The sequence below is a fragment of the Dreissena polymorpha genome, chromosome 4, assembly GCF_020536995.1.
Source record: "Dreissena polymorpha isolate Duluth1 chromosome 4, UMN_Dpol_1.0, whole genome shotgun sequence".
NCBI lineage: Eukaryota > Metazoa > Mollusca > Bivalvia > Myida > Dreissenidae > Dreissena > Dreissena polymorpha.
The window spans coordinates 66,534,444-66,548,754 of NC_068358.1; the positions used below are offsets into that span (position 1 = coordinate 66,534,444).

General features: G+C 35.7%; 1 protein-coding gene across 9 annotated transcripts in view; it reads right to left on the reverse strand.

The window, feature by feature from the left end:
- LOC127879098 (dmX-like protein 2) overlaps positions 1-14,311 on the reverse strand; it is a 163,999-nt gene continuing 149,688 nt past the window's right edge. For all 9 annotated transcript variants that reach the window (XM_052425729.1, XM_052425727.1, XM_052425724.1 and 6 more), the window contains 6 exons: positions 9,417-9,477; positions 7,697-7,827; positions 7,032-7,109; positions 5,865-6,009; positions 4,557-4,774; positions 1-3,835 (listed from right to left, as the gene is read on the reverse strand). In XM_052425729.1, the coding sequence (XP_052281689.1) occupies positions 3,620-3,835; positions 4,557-4,774; positions 5,865-6,009; positions 7,032-7,109; positions 7,697-7,827; positions 9,417-9,477 (849 nt within the window). In that variant the 3' untranslated portion in view covers positions 1-3,619. The remainder of the gene's footprint in view (positions 3,836-4,556; positions 4,775-5,864; positions 6,010-7,031; positions 7,110-7,696; positions 7,828-9,416; positions 9,478-14,311) is intronic.

A 14,311-nucleotide genomic window follows, 5' to 3' on the forward strand; every position in this document is an offset into this window, starting at 1 on the left:
TATAGTTTGTGACTTTATTCCTTCATTGGTAATGTAATAATAATAATGGTTAAGTAAAATAACAAAGATTTACAATACATGATTAATTGATCATCTAGAATAAAACCAGACAACACTGCATAAAAATTCATTAACGAGTTAATTAAGATAGCAACATTAACCATGCACAAATCATGAATATCTTACACTTTTATACACAACATCGTATCAACAATATCTTGTTTTGTTCAATCCCCAAAACACAATTTCTTAACAAGACTATTTTAAATAACTTAAAATAATTTATTGATACGAAAAATCAAGTAAGTTATCAAAGAAAGATTATGTACTACAATACTTTGTGATAAGACTGTAAAGACAGGGAGAACAAAAAGTGTTTTTTTAAGATGAAAGAAATTTTAAACAGAATAATTTTTTTTTAAAGTTCCTAAGTTGAAAATGAACACAGTTTATCTTTATACATGCACTTAAATTTAAAAAACAATTACCAGAAAGTACATGGCTTATAATTCCCATTCAAAACTTCTGAAAGGGAGGCATTAAATTTACTTCTGCTCACTTTCTGTAAGAATTTTATAAATCAAGAGACGATTACAAACTTGGTTGAAATTGTTGATAATTTGAAAAATGTTTGAACTGTTTGTGAAAAACAACAAAGACCTCACAAGACAATATGAAATGGCTAGCTTGAATAAAATGTCATATTTACAAAATGGTTTACAAGTTCAGCATTTACAAACTTCATGTGTTTTTTTTTACTTATAATTAATAATTAAAAAAATAAATATATATTTTTAATGAGTTATAAAAAGAAAATTCAAGTTTAAATTTAATGTGATATACATGAACATTTATGTTATCAACATGATAACTGTTTTACAGGCTATAACTTAGACTAGTTTCAAAGGCTTTTGTACCAATACCATTTCTCTGTTTGTTACATGCCTGCAAAATAAACTAGATAACTCAAATAAGTATATGTGCAGTGCTCTGTAAAAAGGGGATTGAATGCATGTGTTTAACGTGTCATCTCAGATTAGCCTGTGCAGTGTACACAGGCTAATCAGGGATAATACTCTCTGCTTAAACTGGATTTTTGCTAAAAAGATACTTTCTGCAAAAAGAACATATATCAGAAAAGCAGGAAGTGTAGTCCCTGACTAGCCTGTGCAGACTGCACATGCTTGTCAGGGACAACACTTTACGCAAATGCATTAAATCCTTCTTTCACAGAGCACAGCCCATATGATTCTAGAAACATTATATTGATAAAAAAGTTGAACATGAAAATAATAAAAACAAAATAATGTCTGCACTTATTTTTGCAATAACAAAAACCTTAAGTATCATCTGACATTCAATCTCTTGTGTAATAGTTTCGACACAATATTTTTTTTTCTTGTGAATAATATGACAAAGAGATCTAGTATATTAGTTAAAAACCATGTAATTTTGTTAGAAATGCCTTCCTTTCTTAGCATTTTATCTTCTTTCCTTTTTATGCACTTTTTGAGTATATTTGAATACCATCAATATTTAAAAAAAAAAACATACACAGAAATCATCACAACTCAATCATTCATATGAATTTACCAAGAAGCAAACCTTATGGAGTATTATATTTATTCATTCAAAAGCAAATAATGCAATACAATTTATAGATAACTCATACGTGTTCTACTCATACGCAATGTCTACGACACCTTTGGAAACACAAACATTCAACTAATTCAAATTTTAAAATCTACTTCATGAGAGAATTTAAATTGGGTTTTCAAACTTTACAAAAGCTGGCATTAAAATAATATCAACAAGATGAAATCAAACCAATTACATCCACACATACACATATCAAGCCTTATTGACTAAAGCATTTGAAATAAATCTTGTAATATCACAAATTGTAACACAGTACCTGCGGACTGTTACACAATCTAAACACCTAATCTTAGCTTAAACTATTCATCCATAATATCTTTACACAGAGACACTAAAAAGCATTGCCTTTCAATAAGTAAAAATAGCTCTGCCTGGAATATTTCACATTGTTTATAAGCTAAACTTGAAAGGACATCCATTACTCCGTTTTTTAACGACTGTTTGTTCTTGAAGATGAGTTAAAACTTACAAGTCCAGCAAAATCAACATTCAATCTTGTTAAAATCACTGATTTGCAAACAGAATAAAATCCCTTGAAAATGAGCAGTCCACACAGGCTTATCATGAACAACTTTTTTATGCTTATTTATATTTTTTATGTTTAAAGGAAGTCTCTTCTTAGCGAAAATCCAGTTTAGGTGGAAAGTGTCGTCCCTGCACCTGAGCAGACTGCACCAGCTTATCTAAGACAACACTTTATTACGCACACACACTTAAAGCTTTTTTTCCCACAGCATGGCTCGTTTTCAATGACTAGAAGCACAAACAGAAGAATCAGAGCATGCAACCCAAATAAATTAGGGTCATATTTTGGTAGAACCATCTGTACTTGATGACATTTCATTGCATGCAATAAATACCGCAATTAAGCAATAAACATCATCAAATGGCAAATGCAACCTATCATGTGAGCTCATGACTCTGATCAAGCAGTGTTGTGGAATAAAGATAGACAGGTACATGCAACAAATGGTTAATATATTTTGAAGCATCAATTAATGTGTGCAATTTACTTCTTGTAAACAAGAAATATATTTCCAAGTCTTTAAAATCTCATTATTTATATATAAAACAGATACTTTGTTTTCAATGTTCCACACACAAGTTATTAAACCTCAAGCTATAACATTTATAAAATAAATAATCTAAAATTTACAATTAATACACACTTGTCCAAATTATACACAAATCTTAACATACACAGAATCTTCAATATAAATATTTAAAATCTAGTTTATGTGTAACCCTGCTAATTACTCATGAATTCTGTCTTTCAATGAAAAAATGACAAGACAAAACTAACAGATATAACAATAAGAAACTATTGGCAACAATGTAAACTATGTAGCTTCATACATATATACATAAAATACTTTATACATATTTTATTCTCTATTATGTCAGTATTCCAGAATCATTAACGTAGAAAATGATTAATCACAACCAAAGCAGTAAGAAATAATAACAACAAATTGCAGCACTAAGAAAAAATCGCAACAATCATGGTTTTCATGGAAATTTAGACTTAAATAAATTGTAATTATCATACAACAGTAACACATTAAACATCTCAGCTGAACATTCAAATGCGCTCTTATTATACTGAACATATACATTTGTAACATGGTAATTTCTATCACGCAACTTCTTAATTATAGCGAAAATTGACATTTGTGACAAAATATATCAATATTTCAGTAACATTTCATTATCTTTATCGAGTAATACCACATATATACAACATCACAGGCAATTGAAACAGCCTTTACACCGTCATGGGATGTGTTTATTGGCCCTTATTATGCTGGAAATTTACATAATACATGACATTTTGGAAAAAAAGAATATCTTTTAATACCATCCATTTCTGGGGATAACTGCGTAATATGAAATATTGTGTTCTAAGGGAACGACAGCCCCTGCTAAAGAAGGAAGAAAGTGGTGATGGTTTATTGCACTCTCACTGACTGTTCCAGACACGCACCAAGTTGTCGCGCTCTGGAATGGCACGGAACTTCATGCTTCCGTCAACTCCACACGAGAACAGCGTGTTCTTTGGGCCAATAGCGAGCTGCGTTACTCCTGTGGCAGAACCCACGTTGCGGAAGAACGTGTTGCTTCGTGTGTGTTCCCCTGGGAACGACGCAATCTGCTGGTGGATATCCAGGCCCCACACCTGAAGGGAAATAACACGTCAACAATTGGGAATATTTGGTTTATTATATTATCTTAATTCATCAGGGCAGCAAGCACAATAGCTTATAATGAGTACTTTATACACAGGTAAGCTAAAAAAGGATGCTGTTAAAAAAAGGTTGCTATAAAATATAAAAAGATGACATTAAAATAGCCAAATGTATTCATTTAATTGTGTAAATGCTAGGGAAAGAATTGTAATCTATAAAAGACATTTTTTTGCTATTGGGCTAATACTGCAAACTATTTTGTCACTTTTTTTCATGACACACAAGTGACATTTGATTATTCCTTTCCCACTCAGAGGCAAAGAGAAAATGGCTATATGCAACCAGCATAAAACCAGAACAGCCGGCGAGTAACTTGCAAGCTGTTCAGGTTTTATGTTGTTTGAGATTGAAAATGAAGCTTTTCAAAGTTGAATCTATTATGAAAGGTCTTTATGTCATTTTCTAAAGGACACCAAAAGTGTTAAAATGCATATCTGAGCAGGAAAAAGTTATACCTTAATAACGGGAAAGGGTTAGACCTTTATAAAGGGAAATGGCCTTAATACAGTAAACGTATTATATGTTAATCATAGAAGAGGTTATATCTTAATAAGGATTAATCCTCAATATCCCCGATAAATCTTTTCTCAGTATCATTAGACCATATTTTTACAAGGGCTAGCATGAGACACAAGTTAAACTTGAATATACCTTAATATCGCCGTCTGCAGAGCCGGTAACGAAGTACTCCTCCTCAGGGTCAATAGTGATACACCGGATCATAGAGTCGTGGGCCAGAAACGTGTGCCTCATCTGACGCTGGCGGATGTCAAAGATGCACACCTCCCCCTTGGTGCCCCCGCTGATCACCAGCTGATGATTGGGTGCATACACCAGCGCGTGGCTGCCGTGCTCATGGCAGGTGAATGCTGCACGCACCGGAAAATGATGGACGTTGAAGGTTTATTTGACATCTTTAATAATGGTAATCATTATTATTTGAGGCTCATTCTGGTAAAACTGAGCTTAATGAATGTGTGTATAGTGTGATCCAAGTCTGCACAGGCTTATCTAGAACATCACTTTCTGCTTTCATGGAATTTTTGGTTAAAAGGAAGTCTTTTCCAAGCAAAAATCAAGTGTAAGTGAATGTCGTCCCTGATTAGCCTGTGCACCCCCCCCCCCTCCCACACACTTGCATTTGCGTCCCCCAGAGCCAGTAAGAGTTTCACCTTACCCAGAGGGGTTCCCTCTCACCCACTTGAGTGCCCCTGTACCAATTTAAGTTAGTTTCACCTTACCCAGAGGGGTTCCCTCTTACTCACTTGAGTGCCCCCGTACCAATTTAAGTTAGTTTCACCTTACCCACAGGGGTTCCCTCTCACTCACTTGAGTGCCCCCGTACCAATTTAAGTTAGTTTCACCTTACCCACAGGGGTTCCCTCTCACCCACTTGAGTGCCCCCGTACCAATTTAAGTTAGTTTCACCTTACCCAGAGGGGTTCCCTCTCACCCACTTGAGTGCCCCTGTACCAATTTAAGTTAGTTTCACCTTACCCAGAGGGGTTCCCTCTCACCCACTTGAGTGCCCCCGTACCAATTTAAGTTAGTTTCACCTTACCCAGAGGGGTTCCCTCTCACCCACTTGAGTGCCCCCGTACCAATTTAAGTTAGTTTCACCTTACCCACAGGGGTTCCCTCTCACCCACTTGAGTGCCCCTGTACCAATTGAAGTTAGTTTCACCTTACCCACAGGGGTTTCCTCTCACCCACTTGAGTGCCCCCGTACCAATTTAAGTTAGTTTCACCTTACCCACAGGGGTTCCCTCTCACCCACTTGAGTGCCCCCGTACCAATTTAAGTTAGTTTCAACTTACCCAGAGGGGTTCCCTCTCACCCACTTGAGTGCCCCCGTACCAATTTAAGTTAGTTTCACCTTACCCACAGGGGTATCCCCACACCCACTGGAGTCCCAATTTACCCCCTTCATTCCCTTGCCCACTAGAGTTCACCTCTCACCTTGCACACAGGCACTCCTAGTTGGCAGCAGTGTGTCCCACACACAGATGTTCCTGTTCTCCGAGGAATGGCCTGCAGTGGCAATCAGACTTGTGGAGCCCACAAAGGCAAAGTCGCTTGTGGTCTTGTTGTGGCACTGGAGACTCTGATGGGGAACAAACATTCCATTGGTCAAGATACAGCATAATGTTATTTTAAAGCCAAACACCTTGAAGTAAATGTTAATCAATACATATAGATGCAATTTGAAAGTGTGCAAAATAGCTATTAAATCTATAGCCTAGTTAGCCAGTAATTTATTTATTTTTTTGAATTTTAAAACCGAAAGTAGGATTTCTTGACGTATACATACATTTCAACTGACGCGATTATTTTTTAAGTTTAAGCGCAAACAAGACGGATTTCTACCTTGTAACCACCAGATATATTCTAATTGAGATAGATAACATTAAATGTATAGCCTAGTTAGCAAGTATTTGTTATTTTTCAAACGGTACCGCTTTTAAAACCGAAAGTAGGATTTATAGACATAAAGGTCCATTTCGACCCACGCGATTATTTTTAAGTTTTTAAGCGCAAAAGAGATGGAGTTCTACCGTTAAACCACCAGACATATTCAAATTGGCATAGATTAAATATGTTTTTTATTCATACTTTAATTTACTATGCCATGTATTGCATTTCAAGGTGTGTGGCTTTAACCTTTAGATGGTCTTGTATTCTATAAACCCAAACTATGTGAACAAGTCCCTTTAAGCAATTTTGAGTGTAGGATAATAGATGATGCACATGCACATCTTCATATCATTAGGAAAATGCCATTTATATGTTAAGTTTTGGGAGAACTTTGGATAAAAAGTATTAGTCTATGAGCAGATGGACAGGTTTACATGGTAACTTTGGTGTCCCCATTAAATTGTGCATGGTATAAAATAACAATATTTTAAAATTCTATTTTTGGAACAGTTCACTGATATACAATGTAATTGAAGCCATCATTGGAATTAAACACTAGTTTCTGCATTTGTTATCAAAACTGATTTATTTTATAACCCTCATTGGAATCAAGAGTCATTGCAGACTATTCTTTTTTCTCATTTCCTAAAGATTGGCAGGATAATAATGGCCAGGGAGGAATTTATTCAGGCTTAATATTTGCGGACTTACCAGGATGGGTTTGTTGAAGTTTGTTCCATGCCCCACCTGCCAGAGGCATATGCTTCCCTCTGTGTCACTCACACAGCACTGCAAAATACAGCAAACACATGTCAGCCACACTCAGCGAAAACGGGGCTTAATCGTATGTGTAGTGTCACCACAGAATAGCCTGTGCAGTCCACACAGGCTTATCAGGGATGATACTTTCCACTTGTATTGTATTTTTTGTTTAAAGGAAGTCTTTTCTTAGTGAAAATCCAGTTTAAGGGGAAAGGGTTGCTCTGAATAGCCAGTGAAGACTTTTTTTAAACACAGTTTGCGTCTGTGAGTTGACAACAACACAACAAATCTCAATTTGACAATGGAAAAAAAATTAGTTGTGTAATGTGCATGCATTAAAACCTAATAACTGGTAAAATTTTGTTAAAAATAAATAAAAAAATAAATTTGGAGCATATTTAATTCTGTCAGTTACTATCAGTTTTCTTTTAGAGGCTATGTAACCATTATCTAAGAATTAAACCATTTTTTTTCAAATAATTAGAAGTAACATTAAATTTAATGCAAAGTAATAAGATACTCAAAATTAAAAGCTACCCTACACAATAGTTGAATTATTTACTAGGAAACCTGAAAACAATTCCTGACCTGACCTAACTTAGTTGGATACCAACCTTGTTGCCATGGGAATTGAAGAGCACCTTCGTCACCTTAGGGAATGAGCCCGGCGACCTGAGGGTTGCTAGTGGCTGGCTGTGGCCCCACTCCCAGAGTCTCACACACCCGTCTGAGGTCCCAGTGAGATCTGTAAAGGAGAGCCTGACATGCTGACCTGGCTGACCTTTGTACTGTATAACTAGATGTCACATTGTAAGCAGAAATGCAACGTTTGCGCACAACACAATGCTGACTGAGGAACCTCATAATTTACTGAAATATAATTAGATAACTTCCTAATTGAATGTAATTTACTTATATGCCTTCTTTACTATTGCAATATAATTAGATGACTTCATAACTTAATGCAATTTTTAAGATGCCTTCATAATTTAATATTATGTAGTTCAAAACCTTCATTATTTCATGCAACTTTAGGGAGATGCCTTACTGAAATGTAGTTAGATGCCTTAATTATTTAATGCAATGTAGTTAGATACCTTCATAACTTGATGGGATGTAGTTAGCTACCTCCATTCCTTGATGCAATGTACTTTATTATTATGTAGTAAGGTAGTTAGGTACCTCCATTACTTGATGCAATGTAGTTACTCGCCATATTTATGAAACCGGTAGGGGAAAACAAGAGATGTGTTTGTCAGAAACACTATGCCCCCTACTGCGCCGCTTTGATTTATTATTTTTAAAAATTTATCATTTTGCAGGTTCAGATAATTTTTACAAGGGAAGTAATATTTTTTAAAGGGATATATTACAAATATTACTTCCCTTGTAAAAATTATCTGTACCTGCCAAATGATAAACAGAAATTATCTCCCTTTAAAGCTCATTACTTTCCTTGAATTTGTTTTATTGACCTTTGACCTTGAAGGATGACCTTGACCTTTCACCACTCAAAATGTGCAGCTCCATGAGATGCAAAAGTTATTGCCAATATTAAAGTTTTCGGACGGACAGACAGACTGACGGATGGACAGTTCAACTGCTATATGCCACCCTACCGGGGGCATAATACACCATTGTCAAAGCTTGGATGAAATTTTCCATCTTTTATTGGCATATCACTTGCTATCAAAGCTAAAATTTGAAAACAAGTTTATACTTAAATCTTATTTCAGATAGTGAAAAATCAATTGATCATGAAATCTATGTGCGTTACAAAATGACGAACCATGGTAACCATTAACCAATATTTAACTATCTGAGCCTTGTTCTGAGAAAACTGGGCTTAACACATGTATGAAAAGTGTCATTTACCCTTTACCACTCAGAAATGCACTTTGAAGCATTTGAAGTCCTTTAGAAAATCAAATTAAATTCAAGTCCTTTCTTAATATATTCAAGTTTGAAAGGCTCCATTTCCAACCCTAAAATACTGATGAGTAGCAAACAGCATAAAACCTGAAAAGACTGCCAGTTACTCGCAAGCTGTTCATGTTTTATATTGTTTGCACATAGCCATTTTCACTTCGCTTCTAAGTGGGAAAAGGTTAAAGATTTGCCTGTGCATTCCACACATGCTCATCAGGGACAACACTTTCCCTCTAATGGTATTTTTTGTTTAAAGAGAGTCTCTTCTAAGCCAAAAGCCTGCACAAGCTAATCTGGGACAAAACTTCAAGCACATTTCAAGCACATGCATTAAACCTAGTTTTCTCAGACTGTGGCTAATGTGAAACACTGTATTGACGGTTGAAATCAGTAGGGTGCACTCACAGTGAGGTAGCGTTGGGTGGGCACTGATACGTCTAACACCCGCCACCAGTCGCCGAGACACCTGCAAATACACAGAGATGTCTGTGCAATACCTGCAAATTGAGGCATAAATACCCACAACCTTTGAACATTTCATTTCCAAAAACTTTGTCACACTTGCAAAGTTCCCCCGAAACTGAGACACATGAACAGTTGTCCCAAAACTAAGTCATATTTTCAAAGTGCTCCCAAAACTAAGTCATGTGTTAACAGTTCTGACAAAACTATGTACATGTAACATTATAACAGTTTCCTCAAAACTTAGTGACATGTGAGTAATTCCCCTAAAACTTAGTCACATTTGAACAGTTCCCCCAAAAGTTTGTCGCATGTGAACAATCCCCCAAAACTAAGTCACATGTGCACAGTTAGACAAAAACTAAAGTTACATGTAAACAGTCTGTCCAAAATGTATGCTACATGTTCAACAGATCCCTGCTGCCAATACTGTCAATTTGGTTATCCCAGTTTTGTTCATTTTATGTTAATAGTCAGTGTACAGTTTAAAGGCAGTTTTTTTTTACCATATATAACAGACGCCGAATATCGGCATCTCCCTCCCACCAAACTAGGCTGTTTTTTCCCCTTTCCGGTCCAAAAAATTCCCCCTAAAAACAAAAAAATTGTAAACATTTGTGAAATTTTTGAAAGATGTGTCTCATGATTATAATATCTCAATTCCATTTTAATTTAATCTTGTCAAACGTACTAAATTATGAAAAAAAGCAATGAATATAGTGCAAACATGTACAAATGTTATAATGAGAGGGTAAGTATTTTTCCCCCAATGAAAATCAAGCGTAAAATTTCCCCCACATAAGGGCTAAAGGCCCCATCCCCCACAACCCAAAAAAAACTGCCTGAAATCAGAGTAGATGAGTAATAGACATTGATTAAAACAGTTTTTATTTTTTCCCCAAATATGTCTCCTTTGCACTCTATTTTCCCCTTTCACCCAGCGTCCAGCGTCTTCCCCTTTCCCTACAAAAAATCCCTGAAAGGTGTGGATAAGAACAAGAATTTATCGCCTGGAATTTCATCTATGATAGACATATACGTGACAGACACATTTGAAGGAAAATATTAGCGGACAATATACAAACAAAGAAATGTTAGAACAGCAGCATGTTAATAAAACAACCTTTGAGTTTATTTAACTTTTAAACAAACATTGATTTCTGATTTTTTTTCCGAGTATTTCAAACAACATCATTTTATGAGAGCAGAAGTTTATTAACACAACAATTGAAAAGATGGGTACACAAATAGACCCGAGGTAAAGAATTAGTGATAACAATCTGCATTAAAAGGAATATATCACATTTTAAAATGGACTAAAATATAACAAGAGATTGCCAAACAATATGGGCCCCTACCGGTGAAACTCCACCATTGTCAGTAAAAAAATATTTTTTTAATATGTGTTGCCGTAGCAACCAGAATTTTTGACGTATGAACAAAATGAAATGACGTGCATAATCTCCATATTGCCATCTATCCATGTTTCAAGTTTCATGAAAAAATATGAAGAACTTTTAAAGTTATCGCAGGATCCAGAAAAGTGTGACGGACTGACAGACAGACTGACAGACAGAGGGAGTGCAAACCATAAGTCCCCTCCGGTTTTACCGGTAGGGGACAATTATGATTTAAGGTGACACACAACTAACATTCAGAGGACACACATACATATTCACATACAAATATTGTGAGTTGTAGTGTAAACTGTTGTATTTGCTTAACATTTCTATATCAGCTACTATAGTTTCATGCTTGTTCCTAAATAAACTGATGTTTTCACAGATGCTAGAGAAAGATTTAGAATTATGAGGTAAAGGGTGCTGCAAAAAAGGACAGGGTGGAATGACCAGTTTGGTGGCATTTTATTATTCTCTGTTTGGGCTTTAAAGCACAGGCCTTTAATTTACCAGTGAATGTTTGCTAAAATATACATAATATGAAGATGTCTTCACTCATTTTTGATGACCAATTTAAGGGTGAAGCAGGAAAAGCAGCCAATACAAGCAGGGCACAGCACCCAACTATTTCTTAGATCTTTCCCTAGATGCACAACTAACACACTATAGTAGTCAGTACAAAACATACAAAAATAGCTTGCCCATTTTCTTGCATCACATGAGATAGAACTAATACTGGTCAATGTACCATATGTACTTGAGCAACGCTCTGTGAAAAGGGGATATAATGCAGGTGGGTTAAGTGTTGTCCCAGATAAGCCTTTGCAGTAGCCTTTTCACAGAGCAATGCCCATTTGTTTTCCTGTTACAGGCACCATTTATAGACGTGTCAAAATTTCCAATGCATCGAAATGTTAATTTAGGTTGTACACAATTTTTCTTGTCTCTTTTTGTACACAAACCAAGAAAATACTGCATTTGTTGGTAATGCTAACTTGATCTTTGTCATAAACGCGACTAATATATCCCATAAATGCTTTTTCAAAGGCAATTAGCAGCCATGTCGATTGCTAAGTTCAGGGACACATAAATAAATGAATAATTGCATGTGAAAATTGTGTCTCTCACATGTACACTTTCTGGTGAAGACTTTAATAGCTAAAACAGATACAAAAATGGTTTGCTCTACAAACTAAAAGCATTTCATGCTTCAGACATAAAAATAGCCGAAATCAAGGGCACAACAATCATTTACATCTCAAGCACTGGACAAGAAAGTAGCATGCACATCTACACTTTAAGAAGAAGCATATAACTCAAGAAAGTGTGGATAACTAGGCATGAAAAGTGTCTGCCACATAAACACTTTATGGTTATTAGACATCTTAAGTTTCAATTTGATAGCTTGTGAAATGTGCAAGTAATTTGCTACCCTAATTTTAAACATTGTATGTTTATGCAATAAAAACGGCTAAAATCAAGGGCATATAACTCGAGAATGTGTTGATCAATTAGCACAAAAAAGTCATGCACATACTTCATGACACATTATAAGTTTCAAATCAATAACTTAAACAAGATGTGTTTGTGAAAGACAATGCCAACCAGTAGGTATCCTGGCTTACTTAGGATTACTGGCATTGGAAATTGGTCCTTGCATCACTCAAATGTGCAGCTCCGTGAGATACACAAGCATGCCAAATAGCAAGTTGCCAAGTTGCTATGCTCAATATTGCAAAAGTGTACATAAAATGAGCGATTTTGACCCATATATTTGACCATTGACATTGAAGGATGACCATGACTTTTCACCACTTAAAATGTGCAGCTCCCTGAGGTACACATGCATGCCAAATAGCAAGTTGCCCAGTTGTTATGTTCAATATTGCAAAAGTGTAAATTAAATGAGTGATTTTGACCCATATATTTGACCTTGAAGGATGACATTGACCTTGACTTTTCACCACTTAAAATGTGCAGCTCGATGAGGTACACATGCATGCCAAATATGAAGTTGCTATCTTCAATATTGCAAAAGTTATGGCAAATGTTAAAGTTTGACGCAAACAAACAAAAATACAAAAAAAACAACAACAGACAGGGCAAAAACAATATGTCCCCCAGTAGTCGATGCGGCTAATTCCGTACGCATTTGGACAAGAATCAATATGGATGGTTATCGGCTGTTTTCTACTGAGAAATGAAAACTGGAGTGGACGTGGGGACCATTGGGCTATATTTGCTTTCTTTTTATATCGCTAGATTTGATTGGATACTTCAGAAAGTGTTGTCATGTACATTAACCTACACGAGTCTAATGTCGTACAGGGTGTGGGTAATTCCGTACACGGAAACGAAAGAATGCCAAGGTCTAGCTCGACTGGTATGTGATAGAAATATCGATTATAATTATAATTGGGTATAATTACTATTTTAATTTTTAGAAACTCAATATGAAATTGAATTTCTTTAAAATTAAAATAAAATCACGTTAAATCATGTTGAAATCTGTTTTTTTGTATTTGAAATTTGATATGATTTCAGATTTAATTCATAATGCATGCATAAGCGACAATTACAGATTTTAACGAATTCATTTTTATATTTATAAGTTTTGTTTTATTTTTTGTTGTTGCTGTTTTAGTTAATTTGTTTGTTGTGCTAGAGAGTGACACCGAAGACTCTGTATCTGTTAATAACTGCAATGTTAATCAATGACAATGTATAAGATTGTAAAGAAACACTTAGTAAATTTAAGACACCTTGTATTACCATAAGTTAAATATGGTACAGTCTATAATGTTAGACACAAACATTGTATTAAATTAACCGTTATGTCAAAATGGCCCCAAAACCAGATCTCACCCAACGCATCCTCCATCCAAGCTCGTTCCTGGAATGTGTAAACGCTGCGGGAAACTCCAGCCTCAGTATTGTAAGATAGCAAACTTTTGTAAGTTTTGCCCTTAACAATAACCAGAGGGGGGATCTCGCCACCAGCAGCGTTTACACAGGCCAGGACAGAGACATTTTCCCGGTTATTCCCAACCCTTCCGGAAATATTTTTCGCACTGGACGGCCCAAGCACCCTAGCCGGCTTGTGCAGCAGTGAAACGCTGGTTTCATTTATGTTCCAGATGTTAACAGGCTTGACCTGTAAACAAAGAGACTCGAGCAGCCTATCAAGATCGTTAAAATAATTGTTTGTGACAGTTTCATTTAACATCTTTGCTCTGCACGTCGATAAACACTATGGTGTCCTTAGGCTTTCGTCTGGGTGCCTCTTAAAAAGACCCGCCATCCAATCCCTTCCAGGAACGCCATTTCTAAATTTAATTTGTTAATACATGTGGGTGCTGTGAAACAAAATAAGATTTGCATTGTCAACCAACAATCAATACAGAGTTTTTATAATATAAGTAACGGAGTAAAGAACAA